The sequence below is a fragment of the Mobula birostris genome, chromosome 9 (genome assembly GCF_030028105.1).
Source record: "Mobula birostris isolate sMobBir1 chromosome 9, sMobBir1.hap1, whole genome shotgun sequence".
Lineage (NCBI taxonomy): Eukaryota > Metazoa > Chordata > Chondrichthyes > Myliobatiformes > Myliobatidae > Mobula > Mobula birostris.
The window spans coordinates 17,358,963-17,372,903 of record NC_092378.1 but is presented as its reverse complement, the minus strand read 5'-3'; the positions used below and the strand labels follow the sequence as shown (position 1 = coordinate 17,372,903).

At 40.6% G+C, this 13,941-nt stretch overlaps 1 protein-coding gene across 6 annotated transcripts in view; it reads right to left on the bottom strand.

Annotated features, from left to right (window-relative positions):
• tspan12 (tetraspanin 12) overlaps positions 1-13,452 on the bottom strand; it is a 41,002-nt gene extending 27,550 nt beyond the window's left edge. The window contains exons 1-6 of one of the 6 annotated variants that reach the window (XM_072269354.1): positions 13,364-13,448; positions 12,287-12,463; positions 12,029-12,157; positions 9,894-9,976; positions 5,484-5,619; positions 4,405-4,479 (exon numbers count right to left, since the gene is read on the bottom strand). In XM_072269354.1, coding sequence (XP_072125455.1) covers positions 4,405-4,479; positions 5,484-5,619; positions 9,894-9,976; positions 12,029-12,094 — 360 coding nt within the window. In that variant the 5' untranslated portion in view covers positions 12,095-12,157; positions 12,287-12,463; positions 13,364-13,448. Of the gene's footprint in view, positions 1-4,404; positions 4,480-5,483; positions 5,620-9,893; positions 9,977-12,028; positions 12,158-12,286; positions 12,464-12,676; positions 12,764-12,798; positions 13,216-13,363 lie in introns of those variants that run through there. The other 5 variants (XM_072269351.1, XM_072269353.1, XM_072269356.1 and 2 more) reach the window with 5 other exon arrangements.
• Positions 13,453-13,941: the final 489 nt, after the last annotated feature.

Here is a 13,941-nt window from a genome sequence, read left to right as displayed (position 1 = left end):
TCCGCCTTCAGAGCAGGCGACAAGGCAGCTCTAACAACAGCAAGGGCCAAACTGTCCCGGGCTATCAGAGAGGCAAAGCATGCACACGCCCAGCGAATCCACAGCCACTTCCAGGACAGCGGCGACACGCGGCGCATTGTGGAAGGGCATTCAGGACATCACCAACTACAAGACAACACCACCTGCCTGTGTTGGTGACGACTCCCTCCTAGATGCGTTGAACAACTTCTACGCTCATTTTGAGGCAGAAAATGACGTGGCGGTGAGGAAGACCACCTCTCCACCAAATGACCAGGTGCTGTGTCTTACCATGGCCAATGTGAGGAGAACCCTGTGCAGGGTCAACCCACGGAAAGCTTCTGGACCAGACAATATTCCTGGCAGAGTGCTTAGAGGATGTGCAGACCAGCTAGCAGAGATTCTCACTGACATCTTCAATATCTCCCTGAGCAGTGCCGTCGTTCCTATGTGCTTCAAGGCCGCCACCATCATCCCCGTGCCAAAGTCTTTAATATCCTGCCTCAATGACTACCATCCCGTTGCACTCACATCCATCATCATGAAGTGTTTCAAGAGGCTCGTCATGAGGCACATCAAGACCCTGCTGCCCCCCTCACTGGACCCCTGCAGTTTGCGTACCGTCCCAATCGTTCAACAGACGACACCATTGCCATCACCCTCCACCTGGCCTTAACCCATCTGGACAGAAAAAAGACACATATGTTCGAATATTGTTCATAGACTTCAGTTCAGGATTCAACACAATCATTCCTCAGAAACTGATTGGAAGGCTGAGCCTACTGGGCCTGAACACCTCCCTCTGCAACTGGATCCTAGACTTCCTGACTGGGAGACCCCATTCAGTCCAGATCAGAAGCGGCAGCTCCAACACCATCACACTGAGCATGGGGGCCCCCCCAGGGCTGCGTGTTCAGTCCACTGCTGTTCACCCTGCTGACCTACGACTGTGCTGCAACACACAGCTCGAACCACATCATTAAGTTCACCGATGACATGACCATGGTGGGTCTCATCAGCAAGAATGATGAGTCAGCATACAGAGAGGAGGTGCAGCGGCTAACGGAGTGGTGCAGAGCCTACAACCTGTCTCTGAATGTGAACAAAACAAAAGAGATGGTTGTTGACTTCAGGAGGACACGGAGCGACCACTCTCCGCTGAACGACTCCTCCATGGAGATTGTTAAAGAGCACCAAATTTCTTGGTGTTCACCCGGCCGAGAATCTCACCTGGTCCCTCGACACCAGCTCTATAGCAAAGAAAACCCAGCAGCGTCTCTACTTTCTGCGAAGGCTGAGAGTCCATCCCCCACCCCCCCCATCCTCACCACATTCTACAGAGGTTGTATTGAGAGCATCCTGAACAGCTGCATCACTGCCTGGTTCGGAAATTGCACCATCTCGGATCGCAAGACCCTGCAGCGGATAGTGAGGTCAGCTGAGAAGATCATCAGGGCCTCTCTTCCCACCAATACAGACATTTACACCACACGCTGCATCCGTAAAGCAAACAGCATTATGAAGGACCCCTTGCACCTCTCATACAAACTCTTCTCCCTCCTGCCATCTGGCAAAAGACACCGAAGTATTCAGGCTCTCAGGACCAGACTATGTAACAGTTTCTTCCCCCAAGCCATCAGACTCATCAATGCCCAGAGCCTGGACTGACACCAACCTACTGCCCTCCACTGTGCCTATTGTCTTGTTTATTATTTATTGTAATGCCTGCACTGTTTTGTGCACTTTATGCAGTCCTGGGTAGGTCTGTAGCCTAGTGTAGTTTTTGTGTTGTTTTTACGTAGTTCAGTGTAGTTTTTGTATTGTTTCGTGTAGCACCATGGTCCTGAAAAACATTGTCTCGCTTTTACTGTGTACTGTACCAGCAGTTATGGTCGAAATGACAATAAAAAGTGGCTTGACTTGACTTGATACAACCAACCCTAACCATACTGTACATTAACTCCTCGCATTAGTCAAGGTCCCAAAATCATGGAGGCATTGTAGCTGAAACAGTTACTAAGCTGAGGGATACATGAAGTGATAGACAGGAGGTGAGATATTCTTTAAGAGGCCAGCAGGTTTTTCAGGCACATAATCACAAGGCAATGAGAGGAAGATAGAAGCAATGGCAGTCATTGCTAAAAGTGTGAATGATGTGGTTGCAGGGTCACCTCCAGTGACCTCACTTATTAGACACTGAACACATGAAAATGCCATAGACCTTCATTTGTATCCCAAACCTAATATAATGATTACATTTTTACACCTACATCACTCACCTACCACCAATCCCCATCAGCGGACCCCTATGTTAAAGGGCTCCATCACACCTACACACTAAACATTGCTACAAGCCTCAGACCATTTAAAATGCATCTAGACTGGCATACAACCAGGCTGGGAAAGGAAGGATAAAGACCATGTGCAGACAGATAGAATTAGGTAGATTAACATCATGGTCAGCACAGACACAATGGGCCGAAAGGCCTGTTCTGTGCTGTACTGTTCTATGACCTATGTTCTGTTCATGGATTAACCAGGTTGCCAGTTATACAGCTATTACATGCACCGAATGAGCAACAGCGATTCACATTTTCCCCTCCCTTGCAGAATAAGGTGAGCTCATCTCAGCACAACAAACCCTCAGGGACCAGATAGTGTCACCATGAACGAGATTCCATGCCTTCAGCACGCCTGTGACCAAAGACAGCTGAAATATGGGAAATTCGGATCACCACACTCAGTCCTATTTCTCACAATCCAGTTACTGCTAATCCATTATCTCCTCAGATCTATGACAACAAATGGCCCAAGTATGCCGTCATTAATTTCACCCTACCTCCCATTGCAACCATTCACCAGCCTATCATTTTTATGTTTTTCTCCCTCCAGGTGATAGGAGAAAAGAATGAAGATGTAGCAATACCACCACACTTTCTGTCTAGCTCAGTTAAAAGTTATCTGCATCTTCCACAAGAGCAGAATCTGTATACAATCAGTGTCCGGGCACAAATGGCCTCCGTCCAAAGAAAAGAGGAAGGGCAATGTGTACTTTAGCTTGCTGGAGAACCGAGCTGAAAATTACTCTGCTGCAGGGACTCAAGTGAAGATCTAGATGGGGCAGCCTACAGAAGAGAGCTCAATATTGTACACATTATTTAGAGACCTGCTAGGAAGCCCAGTGCATATCACTAAACATTGAGTGCATCGCTAATCTTTCTGGTTTCACACTAAGAATAAAGTCGATCCTTTCTAGCAGGAACCCTAATTGTGGACACTGGCATCATTTAACAACTCAGAATGACCCTGCCTCAAAAGCCACCCAACATCTGGATGCTGCAGTGGATGCTCAGATGGCAGGGATGCATTTCAGTCGGCTACCCTTCCAAGTTCACAACTGAGGACATCTGTGTTGAAAGGCGATTGCAGGATGTCATTTTAATCCTGCAACACCATCGAAAACTTGGAACACTGTGTGACCACCAGAGGGGAGTGGTAATGGTTCCACGACACTCACCTGCAGCTGGCTCAGTCTTCCTTGGTCTGAACCCGAAAAGACATTTTTTGATAGCTACAAGCAACTAGGACTTGATTGACAAGTTTCTGCCTGGAGCTTGAGTTTTGTATCTTAATCAGGTGGTAAGAGAACAGTAAGACCCATCCTGAAACTTCCAACAGATGTCAAAACCCCACCCCCCACTTTGCTATCTATCAAACCTAAACTTTTTGTTGTTCCTGACAGGTAGCACTAAGATGCCAAACGATGAGTATTTCCAATAACTGAAAATCTAACATCTCCACCTTCAAACGTAGCATCATTGTTGAATCCCTTAATGACAACTTTCTAGCCACAAAGTTAACTGGAGGAGCCCAGTAAGTGCAGGCTTGCCCTACCTCGGAAAGATTTTTAGAAAATCTTCAAAACACACTTGAAATTTGTAATTACAACCAATTGAAAAGATGCAATGTAACATTTTCTTGCTGCTGATCTAATCTCGAGAGCGCAGTGAGCAAATTCCCCAGCGTAAACGATGAAGAATCTCAGTAAGTTATTAAGTTCATGACCACACACAAACTGACTGACTCACTACTGGAATCACTCAGCACACTTACATCTTCAGTGTTTATATATTTATGTACCAAAGGCCAGAATGTGCTCCCATTTTTGTGGGTAAACATTAGTAAACTGCATACCAGCCATTCGCCATGGGTCTGCTGGTATTTTCAACAAAATTTAGCCAAAATATAACTAATTTGGGCTAAAAATTGATTAAAACAACTGCACTACAGGGGTTTAAGTATTTAAAATAAAAATATAACTAAATTTATATCAATTTATTTTAGTTTTTAAATATTATTTACTAAAACTATCAAATTGTAACTCACCAAATAGTCCTGATCATAGTTCCATACTCCACAGGCTAATTCCACACAGAAAATTATCAGCAGGATACCAAAATACTGAAAAAGCACAACGTGAATAATTTTTATAAGGCAATTCATGTGGCTGAATTAAATTATTAAATATTTTCCACAATCATTCATCTGCCATTGCAAATTAGCACATGGAAAAATCTCAAAATAAAGTAAGATATAGTCAGAATTCCCCACAAGTTGCTTCAGTTTACAAAGTGCATAATTTCTTCATTTGATTTGCTCAGTGGTTATTAATACAAAACAAAAATAAAAATATAAAGCAACACAAACAAAGTACTGGAGGAAATCTGCAAGGCAGGCAGTATCTACGGAGGGGAATAGACAGGATTTCCAAAAATATAAATCCTGTCACAATTTCAGGATCTTGCAAAGTACTTTAAAACATTTAGGTAGCCACTGATGTAATGTGGAACTGTGGCAGCTATTCATGCAAAGTACACAAACCACAGAATGTGGCCTGGCAATTAAACTAGTGTACAACTTTTAATGGTGTGAGAAATATTAAGGACTACCAAGGCCCTTTTCTGACCAAAAAAAAAACTTATAGACGATGATTTCATTCCTTCAGGCCATGAATTGTTTCTTTATTTATGTCAATAGATTTTTTTTCTTATTCTCCTTTGTTCCCCCCTATATTAACACAATCCATTTTTTCCCCTAAATCTTTCCCAGATCTGACCAAATTCATGCACTAATTCGAACTCTTGCCATTCCACTGTTTACTTATCATTCTGCAAGTAGCATTATTTAAGGAAATGATGTTTGTTCTGCTGTCAAGATGTCTGATGTAATCCAATACAATTATCATCCTGCACTTCAAGCAATACTTTGGGCAAAGATTTTAAACTTGCAGTGTGCACCAAAAGATTAATTAATAGGCCATAGTGTCATATATACTGCAAAAATTTATATTGTTATTTATTCTTCTCAATTTGTGCAATGTATTAAAAGTGATAGCATATCAGAAGAGGCATTTGAACATTAATTTATCTGATTTACATTGTGTGCTTTTCTGAAAGCATATTTACCCAAGCAAGGAGCAGTGGATTTCCCTTCAGCGTCCCACAGCAGCCTAACATTCCAACTATTATTAAAAAACAGCACACTGCAATCATTAAGGGATGAATCACTGGAAAATACGTCAGAATGAATGCTTCTTCCAGCCTGCAGAAGAACATTAAGTTTCCATTAATAGCATACAAAAGACAAAATAGTCATTGATAACATAACCTTTTGCATTAATATATGCCTGCAATTGTATTGCTCCTTGTATTTTTCATAGTCAATTATGGAATACACCTCAAAAAATAATTTCCTGTACATTATATTTTGTAACCACATTCTTAATAATAGTTATTTAAATGTGACACATTTTCAGTCTGTGATATTATGTTACAATAAACAAATGAAAGACTTTACAGATGAGAAGACTGAAGATCATTTTCAGAAGGCAGGTCTATAATCAAAATGAGCAGCAGTGTTTAATATTTTGGATATGCACAACTCATAGGATAAAAATTGTACTAATTAGAATGTCCAAACTCTTGTGTAGCCATTAATAATGGATTATATATTACCAGTTACATAAATATGTCTTCTTGACTCGACTCTTTATATTAATCTCATAACACATTTATTTTCATCTTTTTTTATTAATTTTATCTTGATGCTCATTTCCTAACTCTCCCCAAGGGCAATGATTTCTCTCTGCTTCACAGGTCTGATAGTTCTTGGTGCACTTCAGCACCTTGTACTAGTGGTCACATTTTACCCAAGTCTAAGTAGGCCTTTAGAACTGCACTTCAAAGTTCTCTTTCGCACACAACTTCTGTGGGACTCCATCGTAGAGGTACCAAGAGTGAAAATCTCACAATTTCCTGGCAAGTTGAGAGATTCGTAGCACAAATTACACATTGAGCTACTAAGTATTAAAAGAACTTTTGTCATCAGTTCTCTCGTGTGTATTTAACACTGAATTCTCTACAACCTTCGGTAATATTTATTCTAGAGAAAGGAAATCAGTACCAGCCCCATAGGAAAGAAATAAAAGCCAAAGTGCAGTCAAGGTAGTTGGTTTCATTGCCCTGTCTTGCTCCTATACCCACCTTTTTGGCTGCTACTCTGCTCAACTCCAGGTGAGATGGGGAAAATTAGTTTAGGACCCACAATAAAGCAATAAGCAAAAATAAAAATAGAATGGATAGTATAAAAGTAATGCACACAAAATGCTGGAGAAACTCAGCAGGCCAGACGGCATCTATGGAAAAGAGTAAACAGTTGACATTTTGAGCTGAGATCTTTCATCAGGACCGGAGGAAAAAATGGATGAGAAGTTAGAGCAAGGTGGGGGGGGGGGGGTGGAATGGGAGGAAAAAGTACAAGGTGGTAGGTGATAGGTGAAACCAGGAGAGGAGGAGGGTCAAGTAAAGAGCTGGGAAGCTGATAGGTGATAGAGACACTGTTTACTCTTTTCCATAGATGCAGCCTGGCCTGCTAAGTTCCTCCAGCATTTTGTGTGTATTACTTCAATTTCCAGAATCTGCAGATTTTCTCTTGTTTATGGATAGAATACAAATCATATTCTCACTTAACAGGAAGGATTTCCTTCTTGACATACAAGATGCATAGTTTTTTGATGCTCACCAAAAGTTTAACTCATCTAAACACTGGTGGCCAAGGTAAGGAGTAGAAGAGGTACTAATTCTCCACAAAACCTTTTCTCAAATGTCTTTAGTTATTAAACTTATTATGAGAAGTAACTTTGCCAAAAATTCAGTGATATATATTACAGACATTCCATTTCTACCATCACAATCTCAAATCATTGAGAATCAATGAAGGATGCTCAACAGTTGTGGCAGGGCTTTAGTGCTATTACCTCTTACAATATAAAATCAAGCAACATAGGCGACAACAGTATTTCACTTCCAGATGAGCTCAATGCTTTCTATGCTCATTTTGACTATCAAAACATGGAGGAACAATCACAAACTCCCACAGTCCCTGATGATCCTCTGATTTCAGTGTCTGAGGCTGTCATGCAAGCAGCCTTCAGGAGGGTGAACTCACAAAAAGCATCGGTCTAGATGGGATACCTGGCCAAGTACCAAAGACCTGTGCTGATCAACAGGCTGGAGTGTTCACTGAGATCTTTAACCTCTCACTTCATCAGCCTGAGGTACCTACCTGCTTCAAGCAGGCTTCAATTATACCAGTGCCCAAGAAGAACATGGTAACCTGCCTAAATGACTATTGTCCATTTGCACTTACATCCATGGCGGTGAAGTGTTTTGAGAAGTTTGTAATGAAACATATCAACTCCTGCCTGAGAAGCAGGCTGGACCCACTCCAATTTCCCTACAGAGCAATTGGTCTACAGCAGATGACCTCTCATTGGCTCTTCACTCAACCCTGGAACATCAGGACAGCAAACATCCATACACCAGGATGCTCTTTATTGATAATATCTCAGCATTCAATACCATCATCCCCCCTTAGACTAATCAGTAAGTTCCAAGACCTTGGCCTCAATACCTCCTTGTGCAATTGAATCCTCGATTTGCTCACGTGCAGACCCAAGCCAATTCAGATTGGCAAAACATCTCCTCCACAATCTCCATCAGCACAAGTGTACCACAAGGCTGAGTGCTTAGCCCTCACCCTGCTCATTTTACACTTATGACTGTACAACTAAGCACAGCTCCAATGCCATATTTGATTGCTGATGATACCACTGTCATAGGCTGAATCGAAGGTGATGATGAATCAGCATATTGGAGAGAGATTGAAAATCTGACTGAGTGGTACCACATCTTCAACCTCTTACTCAATGTCAGCAAGACCAAGAAGCCAATTATTGACTTTGAGAGAAGGAAACCAGAGGTCCACAAGCCAGTCCTCATCAAATGATCAAAGCTGGACAGGGTCAGCAACTTCAAGTTCCTCAGTTGTCATCCTGTTCTGAACCCAGCATGGAGTTGCAACTACAAAGAGGCACAAGAATGCCTTTACTTCCTTAGGAGTTTGCAAAGATTCAGTATGACATCTAAAATTTTGACAAACTTCTATAAATGTATATACATCACAGCCTGGTACAGAACCACCAATGCCCTTGAAAGGAAAATCCTACAAAAAGTAGTGTACATGGCCCAGCCCATCACGGTTATAGCCCTCCCCACTATTGAGCATACCTACAAGAAGTGTCATTGCAGGAAAGCAGCATCCATCATCAGGAACACCCACCACCCAGGTGATGTTCTGCTTTTGTTGCTGCCTTCAGGAAGAAAGTACAGAAGCTTCAGGAGTCACACCACCAAGTTAAGGAACAATTATTATCCCTCAGCCATCAGGCTCTTGAACCAAAGGGGATAACTTCACTCAACCTTACATGCCCCAGCATTGAAATGTTCCCACAATCTACTGACTCACTTTCAAGGACTCTTCACCTCATGTCCTCAATATTTATTGCTTGCTTATTTATTTATTTATTTGTTTATTATTCCTTTTTTTTCCTTTATGTATTGGCAGAGTTTGTTGTCCTTTGCACACTGGTTGAATGCCTAAGTTGGTGTGGTCCTCTGTTGACTCTATTATTGATTTATTGAGTAGGCCCCTAAGAAATAAATCTTCGGATTGTATGTGGTGACATATTTATACTTTGGACTTTAAAGCCCAAAACCCAATTGCAGTAAATAGCAGCAGTTTTGAAGTCTGATAACTGCTCTTTTACTACATTAGCTCATGAAAAGATAAAGAAAGCTATCTTTTAAAATCAGCAAGAAACAACTCCACTTGGACCTGTAACTCATTTGTTTCAGTTAGAAGCTTAATGCTAGTAAGAAGAATAACTTACAGCTTTAACTGAAGCTTTCCCTTTAGCAGGCAGAAGCTATGACTCTAGAACACCAAATGCTCATAAAATATCTTGAAATCTTTAAAAAGATTAGTAAATTTATAGTGGTGTGTTGACCACTGTTCCCACTAAGCTGCGCGAGTGCATGGCTGTGCAGTGACTGAAATGCTCCCACGCACATAGCCTTTGTCACCACGTAGATGGAATTTTCTTTTATATAAAGTGCTGTGCAGTTTTCAGGCCATGTAAAAATTTCCTGCTCAGAGCAATGGTTGATCTGTGCAGCTGTAAAAATTTAGAGGGAACATTGGTATTGACAATTGTGAACATGTTACATTACCCTAAAAAAATGTAAGAAAACAGGCAATGTAAAATTTCGATATGCTAAATAAAGTGAAATAGAGGATAGGAAAAATCCTGAAACCAGGTCTCATTTAAAATCCTGTACCTCAAATCATGCATCAAGAAGTATTGGATAAGTCGTAAAACCTGCTTGTCAGAAGTAGTTCCACGTGCTATCAAATATATTAGGCATTTACAATACACACATTTTGTAGAATCTATCCAGTAATTAGTTTATACATACCTGGTTTCCGTTGTTAATACAAGCACATTATTCAAATAATCCCTCATCCATGCAGATACACCCAGAACACAGAGTGACATCAGCTGCAAAATATGCACATTTTTCATTTACTCTCACCATATACAGTATTTAAAACTGTACAGTAATTTCCTTTTGCTCAACCCTATCAGCTTTTTGCCACAAATGGCTGTATTACTAAATTGCAGGTATAAACACAAGCTTATTTTCTTTTACTAAGTATAGAAATCCAAGGTTCCATCAAGAATTTCTTTATTCAAATATTAAACAAATTAAGGTTGTTTATCTGCCCCCAGCTGCAAAACATTTCACATCAAATTTGGGAGAAGTGTTAAATGGCTGAAAACACGAGACCTATTTTAACTTGGTTCTTCGGACAAAGATGCAACTTTGCACGGATTTGCAATTACCAAGATTAGAAAGTTAAGATACCTTATAAATGTTCAGTCTTGTGATAAACTGAAGACACAGAACAGGATCATGCTCAAATTGGATTGCCACCTGCACTTTATCTGCAGCCATACACTTGGAGCACTCCCATGGGTGCAGCTGCCCTCAAATCCTGCTTACTATGATCATCCACAATGTGGCGTGCTCAATGGCAACTAGACCGCAGATCACCCTAAAGGCTTTTGCCAGCTTAACAATTAAAAGGTATTTGAACAGATTTTTTTAAAAAATTCAAATAAAATTCAGTAGTACAAAGCATTTTAAAATCAAAATGCATGGACAAGAAATTTAAAACATTAAGAAAAAAAATGAAAAACGAACTCCTTAACTGCACTTACCTTTTAATTAAAAAGGAGAGTAATTCCATTCATTTGTGCACCAGCCATCCATGGTGTAAAGCTAATGGGCAGTTTGTTCAGGCTGAGGACTCAGCTTCAAGTCCAACAGTACGACAAATGTATACAAGGGTTGATCTCCAGCTAATTTCTGCAGTCACACAAGTCAGAAGCCAAGCTGACCCAAGCACTGTAGTTAGCCACAGTTTCTCTACAGAACCATCAGCTGAAGATCATCATGTTCAAGTTCATGATCATGATGAATCCCAAATAATAAAATTCACCTAACACTGACAATAACTCAGCACTCCAAAAAGTATTTTCAGTTGTCTTTTAAGGAATAAACCAGAATAGTTTCATTTGAAGAGCTCAATTACATTCCCAATTCAGTGTTACGGTTCTCCATAAATAAATGGCCCAACTGCAAACTGCATAGAATTAGCACCACAGAAGCAGGCCTTTCGATAGAAACAGTCCCTTCCAGAGTTAATGATACTCACAGGCACCCTCCCGCTCCACCGCCACCTAAACTTTCGCCTACTTCTTTCTCCCAAGTATTTTTTAACTGGTTTCCACTTAAGCGCATCTCCTTTCAAATTGCAGATAATTAATGAATATCCCCACAGTCAATTAAAAAAGCAAATAAATCCTAGAACATTTCTACAGTGTAATACAGTTTATGTAGCAGAGGATACTAGTTGGCACTAATGGGACCATGGGAATAAATAAAGCCATTGATGAGATGGGAGTGGTATCCTGGACAGTGATACCAAGGTGGAATTGGAACAAGGTGGTACCAATGACTGGAGTTGGGAAAGTCACACTCCACATCACTACCCGTTTAGGCCCAAGAGGCAAAGATGCAGATCATGGATACATGGATACACTGCGACTTAATGTAAAAAAAATGTGCATTTATTTTGCTTCAGAAACTTTTAGTTCTTTTGCATAATTATGGAAGTATCTTTGTAAGTTCAAACCTCAATTTGAACATTAATAGGATTGCAGATTTACATAAAATTTATGAACAATTATTGACCAAAACTATCAATATTTTGCAAAAATTAACCAGAGAGTAAATAACAGCAAGAGCAAGCTGACTCGGTAGAGTTTGCTTTTCTGCTGATAGATATCTGCTCTATCTATCAGAAACAATCTTCTCCCTCCACAATATCCAAAGTTCAGGTAGAAATCGATTAGTTCAACAATGATGAAAACGCGTTAGCAACTTCATAAAATTGAATAGGTTTTCGTGCCGAACATAAAGGCAATCGAATTCGATAGCAGCTGTGTAGACAGGTAGAGCTATCTAACTTATTTAATCATACTTACCCAGAAAAGGAAATTCAAGGCATAAAGAGAGCAGCGTAGACATTTAACGGAATCTTCCCTGGCCATTCTGACTGAACCTCAAGGGTGAACGCCATCGTCGTGTTTCACAACCAGACCATACCCCGTCATCTTAAAAAGACAAAAGGTAAACCATAACCATATGAAATAATCGGAGGCTCGATTACTACTTCAAAATCGATTTGGTTTTAAGTCCAGTTCTATGATGTTACGCATGGCTGTTTCAATTCTCATACTTACCAAAGGTACTGTATCATTGCAAGTAATACAGAACGAATAGATTCGCATGTATGAGTCAGCTCGCAGAATAAAGTTAGAACGTTATCACGCTTTAAAGTTATACTTTATTGTCGCCAAACAATTGATACTAGAACGTACAATCATCTCAGCGATATTTGATTCTGCGCTTCCCACTCCCTGGATTACAAATATTAAAATAGTAAAAATTAGTAAATATTAAAAATTTAATTATAAATCATAAATATAAAATAGAAAAATGGAAAGTAAGGTAGTGCAAAAGTCTTACAATTATGGAAGTCTTACAAATGGTTTGTAAATTTTACAACAGCTTTGTGAACTTTTCTAAAGATGAAGCCAGTGTAACTACCAAATCGGTATGGATTTACTTACTTCTAAACAAAATAAGCCTCTATATTCCTACAAAACAAACATCGTTGTTCTATACCACCGCAATAGAAATACACTCGGTCACTTGGATACCAATACATTCAGCTGACAGTTAAATTACTGACCTTTCTTTTTCGGTATTCATATGTTGCGCCAATCCATTGCATTTCGCACCGCTGAATCATTGAGCCACAATTACCTAATTCCAAGTGTTTAAATCCTTTGCTAACTTTCCCGATAAAATAGCACGTTACAATTGGTCGAGTAAGTTAGTTCCTCCGCAGCTCGCACCAGGATGATTAACTCGTAACCCAGAATGCCTGGCAATGAATAATCTCTGCAACTGTCCGACCGGACAACTCATTACTTATTTACCAGCGACAAACCTCCCGTCCTAAGTATCTATCGACAAACAGCACTAAGAAAATATCAAACTGTGCGGTTTGTGGCTTTTAATCAATGCCTGTAATTCACCAGTGTTCAATTTACACTACCACGCGTCGAAATTTACAATATCCCAAACATAATTTCGGAGAAAACTGCACGCCGGAGTTTGCCAGCTGACTGCAGTGGAGTTTACCTACACTTTCAATAAAACTGGGCGTGACGTGTGATGTTCAACTTCCTGGTAGTGGAGAAATAGGTGTAAAACACAGTGCTCTTCGTAGAGATAGCACGATTGCAACTTACTTCGAGATTGGAGTAGTGTCCCCACACTGTCCTCTTTCGGTTCTTGCACTTTCTTTTCGCTTCTTGGCTAAACTCCTGCAGGAGCGGTATCCTCGCCCACAGCGGTTCCTTGAATTCCGAGCACTTTGACAGCCGAATCGACCTCACGCTGTGCTGAGCCTTTATGTCCAGCCTCCGAGCATTGGAGAGCTCTCGCCAGCTTCAGTACTGGTCTCATTATTTGCAGCCGCTGACGCCAATAGAGCTTTTGCTCCGCAAGCCACTCCAACTAAGTCTCTTCACCGTTTGAGAAATAGACCATAAATATATCCGATTCTCCAACAGTACCGAAAAAGTGTCAAAATATCGATGCATCTTTTGTATATGATGCAAACTGGACGCATTAGGAGGAACGGTATTCTGTACGCTTTCCCTACAAACACTTCCCTGTTGGATTTGCTTCCCTCCTCAAGATACATCAAAATTACCAAGTATATGTTCCTTCTCGATTACTTCTTAAATCCCTTCAAATCCTGATCAAGGGAAAAAAAAATAGTGCATTTGGCATTTGACTGCCGAGAGTTGGGAACACAGCGCAG